The sequence below is a fragment of the Leptinotarsa decemlineata genome, unplaced genomic scaffold (assembly GCF_025532065.1).
Source record: "Leptinotarsa decemlineata unplaced genomic scaffold, Ldec_3_MD MMD2_tig00026336_RagTag_RagTag, whole genome shotgun sequence".
NCBI classification, from domain to species: Eukaryota; Metazoa; Arthropoda; class Insecta; order Coleoptera; family Chrysomelidae; genus Leptinotarsa; species Leptinotarsa decemlineata.
This window is the reverse complement of record NW_027412692.1, coordinates 9,583,546-9,601,011: the sequence shown is the minus strand read 5'-3', so window position 1 is coordinate 9,601,011 and position 17,466 is coordinate 9,583,546. Positions and strand designations below refer to the sequence as shown.

Below are 17,466 nucleotides of genomic sequence, written 5' to 3'. Positions count from 1 at the left end.
GAATCAATTTAAAAAATAAATACCTATATATTATACGAGGTTTACTCAAAACATGAGGTGAATATTCAAATTTCGCGGAATACGTACATTCGGTTAGCGTTTTTTTATGTTGGTACACTCGTATCGAACATATTTTCACAGTTTCAGCTGTTTAGCATGAATAGTTTGTTGATTAGAGTCATAAAAGTTAAAAGTTTTTTGCGTGTCCAGCGATTTGCTGCTATCGAAAGAAATTGATCAAAAAATTTGAATTCATCTAAAAGAACAATTCGTTTAGGCCAGTCTCAACTCCCTACACTATATTTTAATGGACTGACACCTATCAGAAAACAACTACTCCCCTGGATAATACCACGAAGGGCGTTGGATTATATTCGAAAGGTGTCAGTGTAGGATTATTTACTGAAGTTATTCCTGCATATGCTGTTAGCCTCACAAGCACCGCAATAGATTATCAATTATTGGAACACTCTGGCATAAATTTCACCTGAAATTTTCTTATTAAATGAGTTTTTAGGTTCGGTATGGGTTTGATGTTTCTGTATTATAAAGCCTATATAAGCGGTAAATTGAGTCTGAATTATAGAGCTTTTATGATGAACAAGTTACTACACAATGTGAGTGTATATCTAAGGAAATATACGGTTTTTATCTATTTATTTCAATAACAAAACGAATCTAAACTGGGAAAATCCAGTTCCTACTGGAACAAGGCATGTATGTGTCAGCCTGTCTAGACTTAAAGAAAGACATATGTTTCATTTTTATGTAACCGATTTAGAGAAAGGGAATTTGTCCCTTTTTTTACACAACAGGGTAACCTAGTTTTCTGTAACAATGCACCCGGCGTCATGGAAATGTTGAACATAACGTATGAACCAGAGAAATGGAGACTTTTCATCGATTCACCAAAAAAAAGTTTGAAAGCTGTACTTCTTCACAATGGGAACCAATATGCTTCTGTGCCTCTTGGACACTCAGTTCATTTGAAAGAATGCTACGAAAATCTTGAATTTGTTCTTAATAAGCTCAGCTTCTCTGATCATAAGTAGGCCATTTGTGGAGACTTGAAAGTTATTTTAATGTTACTATAGCCGTGACAGGAAACAACACTATGTCTCAAGCAGGTGTGGACAATAAGAAAGGGTCTTATTCCTGGAGTTAAAAATGTTGAAAAAAAAGTTTTGTGGATCCTAAAAAACTAATTTCCACCACTCCATATCAAATTGGGGCTAATGAAAAAGTTTGTAAAAGCATTAGACAAAGAAGGAGATTTCAAATATCTTTCTGAACAAATTCCTGGTCTATCCGATGCTAAACTAAAAGAAGGAGTCTTCGTTGGGCCTGACATAAGAAAACTTTTGAGCTTTGTCACTAAAATGAAAATGAAAGAAAACAATGCCAGGAATTCATTTTAACTTGTTGAAACAGGCTTTCTTGAAAACAAAACTACAAAACTTTGGTTGCTGAATTGATACAAAACTACAAAATGTTGGGCTGCAACATGAGTGTCAAAGTCCATTTCCTTCACTCACATCTGGACTACTTTCCCCAAAATCCAGGGGTTGTAAGTGAGGAACAAGGAGAACGGTTCCATCAAGACATAAACGAAATGGAACGCAGATACTTAGGTCGGTTGAATGTTAACAAGATGGCAGACAACTATTGGATGTTAAAAAGGGAAAATTCACTAGAACACAGCTGAAAAAGTACCAAAAGAAGCTTTGACGAAAAAAGAAATCGTTTTTACAAAAACTTATAATCACTTTGCAAACACTTGTGTATCACTATTATGCTTAGTTTAGCTATGTAGCATTGTTTTTTTTGCTTTTACTTCATGTTAAAATGATAAAAATAAATCCACAATTCCTCGTTTTTTTATACTTCTTCAATTATTTCATCCTTATTTTGCAGGCAAACCTCACGTGATAGATAAAAACAAATGCCATTTTTGAAATCAGCGCAAAAAACTACATAAAGATCAGTTAACGAAATCAAAACAATTTTTTAAAAAGTTTTTCTACAGACCTGTGTATTGTTAAACCCAAGGGAAAACGTAACATTACTTTTTGTTTTGCATTATTCATTATAATTTTCTATCGTTTGCATATCAATAAGCGTAAAAATGTTGCTAGACCACTGTACTGGACCATTACTGAATGTTTCAAAGCTTTCGCCAAGAAATAAATCATGAAATGTTGAACTTCGCAGACTTCAAAATCCGAAATATTCGAATCGCAACCCACAAAGAAACACCGCAAAACACCGGAATACCTCACATGACATCTGAATTCATAAATCGAGCACCGCTCCGATAGATTAAAGGTGTACGAAAATATACCGGTCGCAAGCAATTAACTGAAATCGAAACTCCGAAGACTTTTTCTTTTCCTAGTAAAGAGGAAATAATTCTTAGCGTTGACGGTGCGTAAATAACGACGCTGCGTTTTTGTGGGTAGCGACGAGGAACGTCTCACGGAAAATTTGCAGTTGTCAAGAAAGGCTGGCTCTAAATTAAAAACACATACATCACTTCGGGATGTATTTCTAGACGGCAGCGAGCAGATTGTGATAATTTTATTTTTTTAATTTATTGATCTTTTAGATACAAATGAGATAAGTCTCATATACACACATACATTATTACCCAAGAATGAATATTATACTGTTTCGCCGTTTATTTGTGTTTCTCTTGATAGGACAGCTATATAATAATGTTTATTCAAGGAAATAGTTCATAAAGAAAACAGTGTAACATGAATAATAATGAGTAAAACATTGAAAACATCACGGAAGTATCCAAGATACTTGTATGTGATGATGTTAGAACAAACAAACAAAATATATACATACATATATAGTACACATAACCGTAAACACTAACTGTTTCACACATCTAATGTATCTACTACTTTTATCAGCAGAGCCACTTAACGACTGAATAGATTTGTTTCCTCCGGTAACCGGTCGCACCCCTACGAGCAACCCTCAGAAGTCTTCGACAGACTTGTACGAGCAAGGGGAAACGGGGGTCCTATCCTGTAACGTGCTATCCTGATTAAGGATTTCTTCAACCAAAAACTTTAGCTATAATTGTAAAAATATTAAAATAAAGAATATAAAGAATATAAAAGAGTATTTTAGATTTATAAGATTGTTAAAAATGGTGTATTTGGTTTGTCCGTTATTGATAGAGGAATATAACGGGAATTTGAGGGTGACAGATCCTCAGATATTGTCACACCTACGTTAACAAAATATATATTGAAGTCATTCGCAGTGAACTTACTTTCACGATGTTTGAAACTATCTCCATTCTTTTCAAAATGGATAAGTCTCCAACTGTCTCTAACTTTATTTACCGAATTTAAGATAAAGTCATCATATGAACATCTTTTCGCTGATAGTATCATATTTTGGTATTCAACGTTCAATGCAAGATAAGCCTGTTTGTGTATCTCATCCTTTGTAGAATCAAATATCGTTTTTATAGCTTGAACTTTATTTTTCATGTTTTTTATTTGGTCATTCATAGGAGTAAAGTGTCAAATTCTGAAGAAAGTATGCGATGAAACTAAGTTTAGTGAATGAGTCTGGGTGATACTGTTTCGAGAATTTAAAGAAAAAAAACTTTTATAAATTTCCTCACGAAAATTTTGAAAATTATAAACGTTTCAAAATATTAGTAAGCAAAAATATGTCCAACGATAGTGAATGAAGTGCATACGATGCAAGAAGTTCAAATTCAAAATCGGAAATTTGATTTTATTTCATTCCAAAATGTTCATTCAATATAAACTTGCAATTTACATATTTTTCATGTCGGTTCCACGGTTTCCTTGAAGGGGAATATGAACTGGAATGATTAATTCTTCAAGGTCACATTAGAATTCGTCGAATGCCCATTTCAACTAGTATTAAAGACTGTTAATTTCACTTACCGGCAATGGTGTTCAAGAACATCAAATACTCGAAATTCGATATCTCTCTGCGTTGCCATTTCTGTGTCATGTTGGAATTCCTCATAAGCTGCCTAGGAGACATCATGCTGGCTCTTCTTGTCTGTGGTATGCCGTATTTAATGCCAACGCCAACCCTGGGTAACGCCTTGATGACTTTCTTCACGGTGGTTTGATCCGAAAATGCAAACATGATGGATGCTGTAAAGCAATTGAACAATTAAATTTTTTCCCGAAAACTTTCGAGAATTTTTCAAAATTTAAAACTAGATAGCGGTCTTATCGCTCTCCCCTTTCAACATAAATGACATATTTCACTGTTTTCATAGGTAAAGACAGTGTGTCAGTTCTGGTGGATGTGTTGTCATTACACCATGTGGAAAGAAAAGAGGCACTAATATCATTGCCCACTTTTTTAATGCATCGTTTTAAAAAGATCATTAACTATACTCTGTCTACGGGATCTCCCAGACAAGGCTGTATGTACAGAGTCGCACTAAAAACGACCGATTTCTTTTCAACATGCGGCCGGGTGTAGGAAATTCTTCAAAATTTTAAAAATTTTAAACTTTAAAATACCGTATATGTACATACCACAAGCATTAAAACGTAACTGACCACTACGACACTGTAGCGATATACCTAAAAGAATGAATTTCGCCAGCCAATTGCAGTTGAATCTGATTGGCCAGCGTAAGGGGGATTGATCATTCTACCCAATAGATGCAAATGTAAGTGGTGAACATGCTTTGATTAGGCATCTATCATTGTTTGGGTTACTTTGTTTGTTGGAATGAAATGAATTCAGTGCATCCCATATTAATCACAAAAACTTAGAACCTTTGTTTCTGTTATTAACAATCAGAATCTGTATCTTCAAATCATAGGCTACATGTCTGATCCAAAGTTGGGAAATTCATATGAGAAAGAAATAAACCAAAAGATATTTGTGATCTGAAATCACAACGAAATTAGCGTCAGTACCCCAGGTGCAGGCAGGCTGCACTCATAAGTTACATCCAGAGTAGCCTGGAAATGACGTGATGAACTGAAGAAACTGGTGGTCAGAGTATAGATCGATTATATATACACTCAGAGATTGCAGGCAAAAAAAACTGATTGGTGTACCAGACATGGATCATCGGCTCCATATCTAGGCCCCTAAATAGCTGCGGGAGTACCATAGACTTTGGTATGCAACCAGATTAGAATAAGGTCTATGACAAACAGATAGAATACTGGGAAACATACCCAAGAACACACATGGAGAGAAGAGCTCCATATCTAGGCACTTGACCAGTTGTGGGAGTACCTAAGTCTTCGGTATGGAACCAGATTGGAAGAAGGTCTATAAGAAACAGATAGAATACTGGGAAAACATACCCACGAATACACATGGAGGGAAGAGAGCTGAACAACAGCTTCAATAAAGCGGGGCTACTCACTGGACTATACTCCAATGGATTACATTGGATTTACAACGAAAATCTTAACTGCAAGCAATGCAACAAAGGGATAGAGACAATTCGTCATATGAGAATATGAGTCAGTGGATTACAGAAGGCTTACACTTTATGGATGACCCAAATAATATCCAGAATAGTATAGCATACATACATCATACATACAAACTAGTACAGGACACAAGATCGTTGGAAAAGATGTCATTGAAAAGATGGCGAAAAACACAATACGCCCTTAAGGTTGCAGCGATTTCCAAAGACTTGGAAGGTATGGAAGAAGTGGTTCGTGCAAGATAAACTTATTTGTGCCTCGTTTTCTCCCGGTTAAATAACAGTGACGCGCATGCTCATAACTTACTTTTCCTCTCGGTAACCTATTACTTATTGATTTTCAAACTGTTTATGACAACTTGAAATACGTGACGACAATTAAATTTTTAATATGTAACTGAAAAACGCTAAATCGTAAACGCACCACGGGTGAAAAGTACGGCATCCACGCCCACGGACGAGAATGCCATACTTTGCTTGTCCTTTGTTTTCATTTTTTTATGATGTGGCACACTTTTTACTTTCCTATCACCAACCCCAATTATAGATCAGTTATTCCCACCAGGCATCTACTGGTGTCACTTCTCACTCAGTAAACAGCACAGAGCGTGTGCAATTTCCAATTAGATTGGCATTTGCAACGACTATTCATAAGTCCCAAGACCGATTGCGCAAGGATGGTGTAAACCTCGTAGTAGGAACGGATCAACTGAGGCTGAGCCTATGGCGAGAAGAGCTTGCTGCGCAACCTTTGCTACAGGCAGCCAGTGATGCAATTGAACTCAGGTTTGTATTTAATACACCCAACAAAATACAAATAAAACAGAACACAGAGTCTCAGAAGGCTCAGAATGTGGAGTGTAATCCAGATCACTAAGCCTAAGGAGTAAGTGGGGAATGGGAAAAAATACCAGCGTGGTTCAAACAGAACTGGCTGATATCTCAATCGCCGCAAAAGAAACAACCAGGAAACGAATTTCTGGCAAAAATATAACAATCTGCACTGATAGTAGACAAGCTCTATTAGCTTTGAATAGACGACGTGTTACCCCAGGGCTAGTACTAGAGTACAATCAAGATTTAGCCAAAGCCTCGTTAGATAATAACATTATCCTAGGTTAAAGAATACGACAGGAGTGAAGGTAATCATATCGCCGACCCTTTAGCCAAGGAAGCGGCTGGACTAAGAATTTTAGGACTCAATGACACCTACGGCCTGATGACTTCGACAATTGCGGAACTAGCCCCGTTACACCCATGCTCAATTACTAAAGAGAAGAGATGGAATCAAAGAATGCAGTCTTACCAGGATCACCCTGGGAAGCTGGCGCCGAAGAAATATCTGGCGACCAGGAAAAACCTACGCGTAACAGTAGGATTTCTGACTGGCCGCTGTCAAATAATGAAACACCGCCATAATATGGGGCTAGTGGATACACCTCTATGCAGGATGTGTTAACAGGAAGATGAAACTGTCAGGCATGCCCTATGCAAGTGTCCGGAGTTATCGTCAATAAGAGGTGTGTGTTCGGCGAGTCTTGGCCTACACCTGCCGATATAAAGGAGATGTCTCCCACTGACCTGTCCACCTTCCTGGAAAGGACGAAATAATGTCCGTTTGTGGCTTGAATTTGAATAAACCATATTTTCCACATGGACTGACGAGATAAGTAATTAATATTATTTGTTAGTGTTATTGTTCTGACACACATTTCCAAAGAGTTAGTTATTATTTTCTATCCTAGAATTTCCCTAGAAATAATTTATGTGGCAAAATAGAATGAAAACGTGTAGAATCGATGTATATGTATAGAAAAATTACATTCTTTCAAAGTACTACCTCACCATTAGGCTATAGGAAAATTTCAAAGAAAGGAAGATTAAAATAACTACAATACAAACTAGGTATAAATATATGTTGTACGCACACAGATGTGTCTTTTAGATATGAACTGTCATATAGAAATTGATTTACACGAAAATTCCATAACGTTTCTACTACAAAAATTTGTTGTAGACTTAAAACAGATTTCATAAGAAGGCTATAAACAATGTCATATATTAAAGAGTATTGATATTCTTCATATCTTCATAACGAGTTTTTCCATAGTTATTTTCATTCATCGTTTATTTTTTTTAAATTTCTCACATTCGTATTTACTGATGGAGAAGTAGAAAGCTTTTTTTCATGCTTTCCTATAGTGTTTATCACCTCAATCAACTCACATTATTTAGGATTGTCTAATGAGTTCTTCTTTGTTTAGGTATAATTTAAATAGATTTTGAAGTCCAAATTGTCATTCAATATACTCACTTCTACTAGCCAAGAAGATTTCGATGGCATTGTTTTGTAACAGGTATCGCCTGGAGAAGATTGCTCTGACTTCAGAAAAGTACCACTTTCCATGGAGATGATCACAGTACTTCAATATCTGAAACAAAAAAAAAAACGTTTTATCAAAAGGGTCTATCCCAGTGTATCGACATCATGATAAATTGAGTAGAAACAAAGGGAACAAATGATTTATTAATTTCAGGCGAAAGCATATTAATGCTCTATCGATTAAGCAACGGTTTTGACTTTTGGATATTATTCAATTTTTTATCGTACAGATGTGCACTGAAAAGAAGTTGTGTGCATAGATCTGCTGTCCAACCAATTGTTGAAGATAGTAATCAGGAAACATAAAACACAGTTGATAATCAGAAAGTTATCAATAGTAGGTAAAGCGAGATTCGAATGAATTGTTTGAATTTGTCGATAAGTGATGAATTTTCTGATTGATTCGGCCGTTACTTGATGAAGATCCATAGTAATTTCCAAAAACTACACCTCACGATTTGATTTCCACAAACTTTATGGGTAGGTGAGGTATAGTTTTTGAAAAAAAGATAAGTAATGAAGATGATCACAAATCAGACAGAAACACCAGCTACAATAAAAGCTAAGAAATTAGAGAATAATCATCAAATTTCAAGCCTAGGTGAAGGAAACATATTTGACTGATTATGATGATAAATATTTAACGAAATCAAAAATGGTGTTGACAAAATAATTACATACCTATATGAGTTCTGAGAGTCAATATTTCAAAGAACTGGAAAACTGTGAATTTATCGAATCCTGATGTCAATGAAAAATTAGTTTGTCATCAGTAACGAATTGAACTCAAAACAGATTGAAAAATATTCTCATCATCGTTTGTTTGGGCCTCTCATACTCAATCAAAATTATTATGATGAGCTAATTTGAAGAAAGAGCCAATGTTTTCAATACTTTTCTTTCGCTCCAAAGGGTTCACTAATTCCTTCTTAAATCGGTATTACCAATTCACTTTTCAGTAGTTCATTTGAGAACCCAATCTTTCATTTCCGAACTAACATAAAAGTACATCAATTCATCATATGTATTATTATCTACGTAGTGTAAATAGTATTACCCCTATATTTTTCATCGTTTTTATAGAAACAATATACAGGAATTGAAGGGTTACTAGTAATATGTTTCTGTAGTTGAATATTAATTTCAAAAAATTTAATTTTTGTGTCAAATTAATTTCTACATATTTTCTTCACAATACTATATGTATAATATTGAATATTAGATGTATGCATCTATCACTTTTTGTGTGTTGTATTTTTCTATGAAATTTTGCTCTGGACAAATTCTAATACACTTACAAGATTCTCGATTTTCCATTCAGTTTTAACTGTTTATTTCTGTTTCAAATATCTGTAATCTTTTATTTTTTTATAGAATAATTATTATTCAGTTCAAGAAACTTGAAATTTGAAAAAGACCTGGTGTGAAAAGAAAAAGATTATTCAGAAAATTGAGAAGAAGAGGTTTCTCCCTAGGGAGGCACAATGATTATGCTAGAAAATAATTCGCCAGAATTACAGAACATTGAGTATAGTGGGAAGATGATACAAAGGAATTTGTACTCGGGATTACGCACAAAAAGAAATTCCAAATGATATAATTCTAAGGAATTTGAACGATGTTTAACAAGCGAAGCGATACAAGTTTCTCTTCATAATGAAAATCGAGGTATTTGAAAGATATTCAATATTTTTTAGATTTCTGAGAAGTTCTCAATGAGTATTTTTCATGTCTATTCAAACCAAAGGCGTTTTTCGAAAGAATCTCATTGTTCTCCTGCCGATCGGTTAATCTTCACTAGAGACTTTGCGTTACACCACCTCGGTCATACGCGATTTATTACCCAATATGGCGCAGACTCGGATATACAAATGTTGATTCGCGGCAGCAAAGAGATCGATATTATCTTGGATCAGATAAGTTCGCGACTCCTCCTACGGCACGTTGTGTCGGCCATTTTACTGTACCAAGCAATGTTTATCACTTCTACGGTTCATTGTTGTAAAATAAATATTTTCTTTTCCGAAACAGTTTCGTCTTTATGATGTATTCGAAAATATTTTTCATTGGACTTGAATAGCTCATAATGAGGTGAAACAAAGGATTGTTAATGTACTTCGGCTATAAGTGTCATAGTCAATAAGACATGATACTTACAAACAATTCATAGGGATCCTAAACAATAAAATAGATAATTCATAGTTCTGTGGAATACATACCCAATAAGACTTTGTAGATGATATTTTTAATATTTTTATTTTCACCAGCCACCTGAGCACGTGTTCATTATAATTGTATTTTCATATATTCGACTCAAAATACAGAAATGGCAAATCAGTCAATTTCATTTTAAGCATGTTGGTGAAATTATTTATATTGTTCCAACTTCTACTATCAAAATAATATTTCTTGTGCAACTGCATCTCTGTTAATACGTAAATGTTTACTTTCCTTCACTGACAAAATAATTCACAAAATAAACATGAAATATTACGTTTCGAAGGATTTAATTTCAACAGAGTCAATTTTCAATTAATAGTAAAGTTTTAACAATTGCTTCCAACATAAATTCCCGAAGATGTTCATTGTTGCAAGCTGATCAGAAACGTTAGATATTTTTTGAAGAGTTGATTCCACAATTTTGTTTGATATTTTAATGTGTTTGGAAGAAGATGAATAATTCAATATTTTGTTATAAATCTCAATTTTATTATTAATATTTTCTTCTATATATGCTTCAGCTACGAAGGCAGATTTTCAGTCATCGTGACATTTTATGGATGTAATGCTGCCCCCTGCATTGACCAGAAGAGCTACAGAGCTTCTCCTGAAATAGTGACCTGTGTAGCTCTTATAAACGTGTTTTTCAAGCCATTTTGAATGCGATTCTGCTGAAAACATTGAATATTTTCAAGACAACAGTCGTTCAGAAGCGATAACTTATCGGGACAAAAAACCACGTCAAGATGTATTGGAAGTATTTATTTTTAATATATTTCAGTTGTACAAAAAATGTTGTTTGTATTTCGTGTTAAAATTCGTGTTTTCATCGCACATTTTCATGTGACATTAAAAAATACTCATTTTACGCACTTAATACTAAAATAACTATTACAGCTGGCCATATTCATTTAAGTACTATAAGTTACAGTTGCTTAGTTATTAGAATTGAAAATGCATAGAAATCCTGGTGTTTTAACCGATTCGCTATTGTTTTCTCAAAAATTCTCGCCGCCAGTGATCCAACTTTGTACACAGATTGTCCACAGACGTTAGAGAAAGATAAGATCAAGAAAACGTTGTTATAACGGATATAACGACGCAAAAGAAAAAGGATGGAACTCACGAAATGAGCTGTGGAAATTGCAGTAGAGAATACGTTGGTCAAACTTAGCAGACTGTGATAACTAGCTTAAAGAATCATATCTCACATATTCGGTTCCATATACCGACATGTCTTTGATGACGGCCACAGAATAAGTGAGAAATGGTTGAAATTTTTTGACAGGTACATATCAAATGGTTTTCATATGCTTTGGAAAGTTTAGAATTCGAAAAATGTGGAAAGAAATATTTGAACAGAGTCAGAGGTTCATAACTTTGTTTACTTTTTTACGCAACAATTACAGATAGAAACCTAGTGAATATTAGTTATCATAATCAAGTAGTCATTAAACAGGGGGGAACGGCTATGGGTAACTATTTGTCCTCCTACCTGGCAAATCTGTTGATAGGCAGATTCAAAATGGAAACCAAAGAAAAGTCGAATATTGAGGACTTTTTCCTTTTCAAATAATAGATTTTCAATATTAAAATCCACGTATGAGTTAGAATATAAACGACAACTTCCATTTCTTGACGTTTTGGTAATGAGGAGTCAATATGGAGGGCTAGAATATGATGTATTTAGAAAATAAACAAGCACGTACAGGTATATTCCTGACAGTTCACATCACTGTGGGCAGCACTTTTAAAAAGGACAAAAACTAAAATAAATATATCTCAGTTCCATACCACCAATACAAGAAGAACTTTGGAAAGATTTTCAAGGAACTAGGTATGAAGGTGTGTTTTAAAACAAGTCATACACTACTCTGAGTCTTTTAGGAAGTCCAAAAGACAAAGTCGAGAATTCGGAAAAGTTTGGAATTTAAGAAATTGAATGTAAGGACCGCGATGCAAAATATTATGGACAGACAAAAAAATCTATCAAAATAAGATATTAGGAACATCAAACAAATTATTATACCATTCCATAGACTTCAGTTCATTAAGATTAGTTAGAGAAGTTGACAACAACAAGCATCTAGATGCCTGTGAGAGTGTAGAAACAAGTAAACATAATAATATTATGAATAACGATGGTGGACCAATATCTAATAGTATACCATATAGCATATAGTTGAAATAATATTTAATTTATTAAATTTACCTGACTATTACATAAAGACACATCATTAATTTAATACTATAGTAGGTAAGAAATTAATTTTATATAGCTTATGATATTTTAATTATTAGATTTACCTGACTATTACATAAGGACACATTGTAAACTCAATTTAAGACTAGAAGATAAGGCAATAATGTGAAATTAAATTAAGACAATTAAGACGCAGGTACACAGAACAGTTATAAATATGGTATAAATAAGGATAACTTCGTAAGTATGATTAGTTTGATCTGTCTCTTGAAGATGATTAGTTGGTGATCGAAACACGTGTCGAGGTGTTAAAATAACGGTTTGGTGTTGGGAAAAACTCCAGTAATGTTTGAAACCAAAGGTTCCAAACAGTGCATCACAAGGTAGTCATTAGTATATAATCGGGGTGATAATTCATCAGATTGCCTTCATCAGATGACCATCATCATTGAAGGGATTGTATATCTAAATATCTCTAATTCAGTTGTAGGATTTAGATTTATATAGTCAGTCAGAGACAGCACTTTTGATCTTGTGTGGGAAACGTGTTTTCAATAAATACATTCTCATTGTCTGTTTTTATTGTCAATTTTATGATACTCCTCAACTAAAGTGCTTTGAATACAGAAAATTGGCAACCTCAAGTATATTTATTGGCGAATGCGCCATTCACAATTTTTGAATTATAATATTTTACAAAACAGAAAACTGTACGTACAAAATTTCAAAATTCAACGAAAACAGTTTTCAATAACAGATGCATCACATCAACAAATATTACTTTTGTTTATCAGATTCTTTGTTAAAATATTTCGTCAAAATGAAAATGATGAATAAAGGTTCATTTATACAAATATAAAACATCTCTTCAAAAATTAGTTTCAAAAAGTTCAATGGTTATCAAATTGAAAAATGAGAGTTAGAACTTCCTATATTTTTATACCACTTGTATTTGTAACTAACGTTACTGCAGTTTCGTCCAATAAGAACATTTTCCGAAGAGGAAGTTGAAATTCTCATTTTTCATGATAATATCCTACCACGTAGTAACGATTACATACATCAATTTATAGGTTATCAAATCCTTCAAAGTTAAAAAAATACAATAAACTTCGAAAAAAGTGAAGCAAACAAAAGACGAGTATTGTATTTCTGGTTATTAGGAATAGTGCTGGCTTTAGGTTTATTCTACGCCAGAGGTTACAGTTTCACCTTTTATTTTTTCATCATTTCAGTACGGAAAAAATATAGTGGGTGTATAGCGAAAATAGCGTGAAAAATATATTCCAGCTATTTAAGAAAAAGAGGTTATCCTATATCATGAGAACCCCAAGTTGAGTAACCTAATACTGAATAGTTATTCCATAAGATGAAAAAACAATGTAGTCGGACTACTGTTTCGAAAGTTACGAAAATTAACGTAGCAAAAATTTTGGTTAAACCAGTTTTATTGAGTTAAAGTTATGTTTGACTCAATGTTGAAGAAATGTTGGGCGGTATAAGAATAATATACTGAGCAATTCATTGGAATAGAATTCCAATGAAGGCACAAGGAACTGATATCTGAATTTTGCAATGAAATGGTATTTGAAACATGGAACGAATAATAAAGCGCCTTCGCCAAAAATTAACATTATTTTATTATATTTCTTGCGAGGGACTGCCAAAGAATATTAATGAATTTATCATTTTATTGAAAGTCAGCTAGCAAAATACTCGTATATCTCCATAGGAATATTTGTTTTCGGACATATTTCAATTGCAGTAATTTTTTTGCCGTTATGATAATTGTCTATTATATTTTTGTCACATATATTTTCAAGTGGACATTGAAAATGAAGTTCAAAATAATCAAATAGTTATAATAAATCGACTTCATCCCACAAATAAAAGGTGGAGTATCAGCAGATATTGTTTTCAAACTCAACCACAAATTTATTTCTTTTACATTAAAGAAAATGTAATTTTTGGGTTACAACATCGACGAAATCTATTTATATATTCACGGAATTTTCAGGCTCATCTGTCACCTGAACAATCACGATTCCGTTATTTTGTCAACTTGAGAAACAAAACAGTAAACAATCAGAAAATTTGTCACATAATTTCCATCAGGTCGTGAGAAATAATATCCTAAAAACTGAAGTCCCTAAGAATATACCGTCTTTAGTAAATTTATCATTTTGAAGAATAACAAGTTATACTTAGACAAGGATGACATATCACTTGTCTACAAAATAACATACAGATCGTGGCCACAAGTGTAAATAGGACTAGCGATGAGCCCCCACTCCTAACTCCAAACTAATATCTTCGAAAATATTCATTTGAATTACATGCCTGTAATTTAATTGATCTATATTGAATGCACAATGTATTTAAGGTATTTATTTGAAAAAGGATTGATGCTGTATTGCTTAAAATCGCTTCGCAAATAAGCCATCATTTCTCGAGGATATGATTATTGTGATTTATCCTTAAGAGACAGACATACAACATCACATACTTTTTTGTAGACCTTTTCAAGGTATATAATACTATAGTACATTCTTTGATCTATCTCGTAGTGTTCAGCCAGCGTTTGCAATGTAAGTGCAAAAAAGCTTTTCATTTACGTCACATTAAAAACCCCCTAAATTATCAGTGTTTCTCTGTTATATACATATAAACCTTTCACTATCTAATAAAAAACCCGCTTCAAAATACGTTGCGTAGTTCCAAAGGGACAGACAGCAGGACAGACAGCGGTAAGCGATTTTTTATACTATGTATATTGAAGGACTTCAGGAAATTTTAAAACGGGATTTTCGGAGCATTAAAAAGTTTTGAACTGCCACCTTTTGGAGAACAATCCTAGCAATGAAAGATTGCCGTTCTGCTTCTTTTTTGATAGGAAGAATTACTATTGCTATTCAACTGTGGTAATGCTGCTTCGGTCCTTGGAATTATTCCTTCTTCACATTATTTTGATGAGATCATGCATTGCCCTCATTTCAGTACGGAATTAAAATCTCTTCGAAACAAGCCGAGATATATGTGTATATTCATCAGTCTCCTATCAAGGTTAATTCGCAAGTGATTGATCCACCTTCTTTTTTTTCAGTGCGGTCAATGGATTTAGGTCATTCTTGCCTCCCAAATATGAGCTGCAGTCCTCGTGGTTCTGGATACCTTTCAGTGGAAGAGCTTCATGAAGCAAGAGCCGAATCGATCCCTCTACGAAACCCTTCATCACTTGGAATGATCGATTGCAGCTTGAGAAATAGTTATGATACAGATTTTGTTAAACATGTTCTTCCTTACGAATCAGTACACAATTGTCCTGAAAATGTTGATAAGAAAACTGGATTAAATAATTTAGGAAACACTTGCTACAGTTCATGACAAAGAATTTCAAGAACGAAGATTTAACGAGAACGAGAATGTTTCTTACGTATTCACCAAAATGAAACAATTGTTAATGCAGTTGCAGTTTCGTAAGACTGTATCATCTTTTCCACCAACCGATTTCCTGGAGTCTTCGAAGTCCACTAGATACTCGTTAGGACAACAAGAGGATTGCTACGAATTGTTGGGGTGCTTGTTGAATACTCTACGTGAGCAAAAAATAGCAGAATCAATACTCCTGACCACTCTGTATTGAATGATTGCGTACAGTCTATCACGTCTTGTGTTTGTACATCTTTTGCTGGAAAAATCCTCACTTGTTTACTTTGTAATAAATGATCGAAAGGTAGCAAAAACGTATGTGATTTTCTATATTAGGAAACTAGCGTTTCCTAATATAGACTATTAACTAGTCCGTGCAAGCACGGACTAGTTAATAGTCTATAGTTAATAGTTAATAGTGCAAGCATCTGAAAATGGAACCTTTAACGGATGATGGTCAAATGGTCAACTATATTGCCAAACATGCGCCAAACCAACTGACTATTACAAGAAATCGAGTATAGATAAGGCACCACACAGTCTAATAATAACACTGATGATCTTCAAACATGACTCAACCTCTGACGGAAGCACCAAACTCTTACGAAGTTTCGAAATAGATGAACACTTCAATCTAGCAGATCACTATTATAATCTTCATGCAGTCATTGTTCACTGTGGTTCTGGCGTTGAATTTGGTCATTATTACGCATTGGCCAAAGGCGAAACGGACTGGTTTAAGTTTGACGAAAGTAGTGTTCTGGCGATGTCTTGAATTTATTGGAGCCTCTGGAAGTAATATAGCAAAAGGAATTCCAGCGCAACATCCCATGTATTTTCTTATGGAGCTTAATTCTGGATGGACCTTTTTGGACCTCAGGCCCACTTCATACGGAAGGGGCAAAGGTCAGCGCCTCGTTCTGCCAGACGTCCATTATGTGTAAACTGAGCCTTAGCCTTCAAAGCCCACTTCAGACCACCTCCACATCTGAAGTGGAGAAGTAGAGGTAGTCTGAAGTGGGATTTGAAGGCTAAGGCTCAGTTTACACATAATGCACGTCTGGCAGAATTAAGCTCCATAAGAAAATATATGGGATTTTGCGCTGGAATTCCTGTTGCTATATTACTTCTGGAGACACCCTTCATTTTATTTTATGAAAGAGAGGACATTGGCAGCTCAATATCTTCAGATGATTTGGTGCTGCAGGTTTGTTTTCCTGCAGCTGAAAAAGCAAATGCGCCACTGGAATCAATGAAGTCGCCCCGGAGCGCCAATTAATTTTTGTTGTTTCATAATTTCATGATTTGTATTACTTTCTTCTTTAATTAGTGGCAAAGTAAAATTGAAATTTTATTTTTTGAAAATTGGTTGATTATTAATATAGATAAAAACTGGTGAATCAAAATTAATTTTGAGTGAAGGAAAAGACACGCACGAAAAAAGATGAGAAAATAATTGAAATTCCCGAGCATCAAATGATAAGAATGTTTTCAGTTTCGAAATCGTTAGTCGACAAGCAATCAATCAAATTAATTCCACAGATTTTTAAGGAATCTTCACGTTCTCCGGCAAACACGATCAATATTACTGAAAACCGTCACCAACGAAGAATTCCGTCCAAAAATTTCACGTCCTACAGTTATACTCGTACCATAAAAAATTCGATGATATCTCTCGAGCCATTTTCTCGGAAACGAAGATATTTTTTATTTAACGAGCAGAGATGTCCCATCCTTGGCCGTCGTAACTTATCACAA

At 34.3% G+C, this 17,466-nt stretch overlaps 1 protein-coding gene across 3 annotated transcripts in view; it reads right to left on the bottom strand.

Moving 5' to 3' along the window:
• The window catches only part of rg (A kinase anchor protein rugose), a 941,222-nt gene that overhangs the window by 19,542 nt on the left and 904,214 nt on the right, over positions 1-17,466 (bottom strand). For all 3 annotated transcript variants that reach the window (XM_074183269.1, XM_074183270.1, XM_074183271.1), the window contains exons 29-30: positions 7,788-7,905; positions 3,942-4,160 (exon numbers count right to left, since the gene is read on the bottom strand). In XM_074183269.1, coding sequence (XP_074039370.1) covers positions 3,942-4,160; positions 7,788-7,905 — 337 coding nt within the window. The remainder of the gene's footprint in view (positions 1-3,941; positions 4,161-7,787; positions 7,906-17,466) is intronic.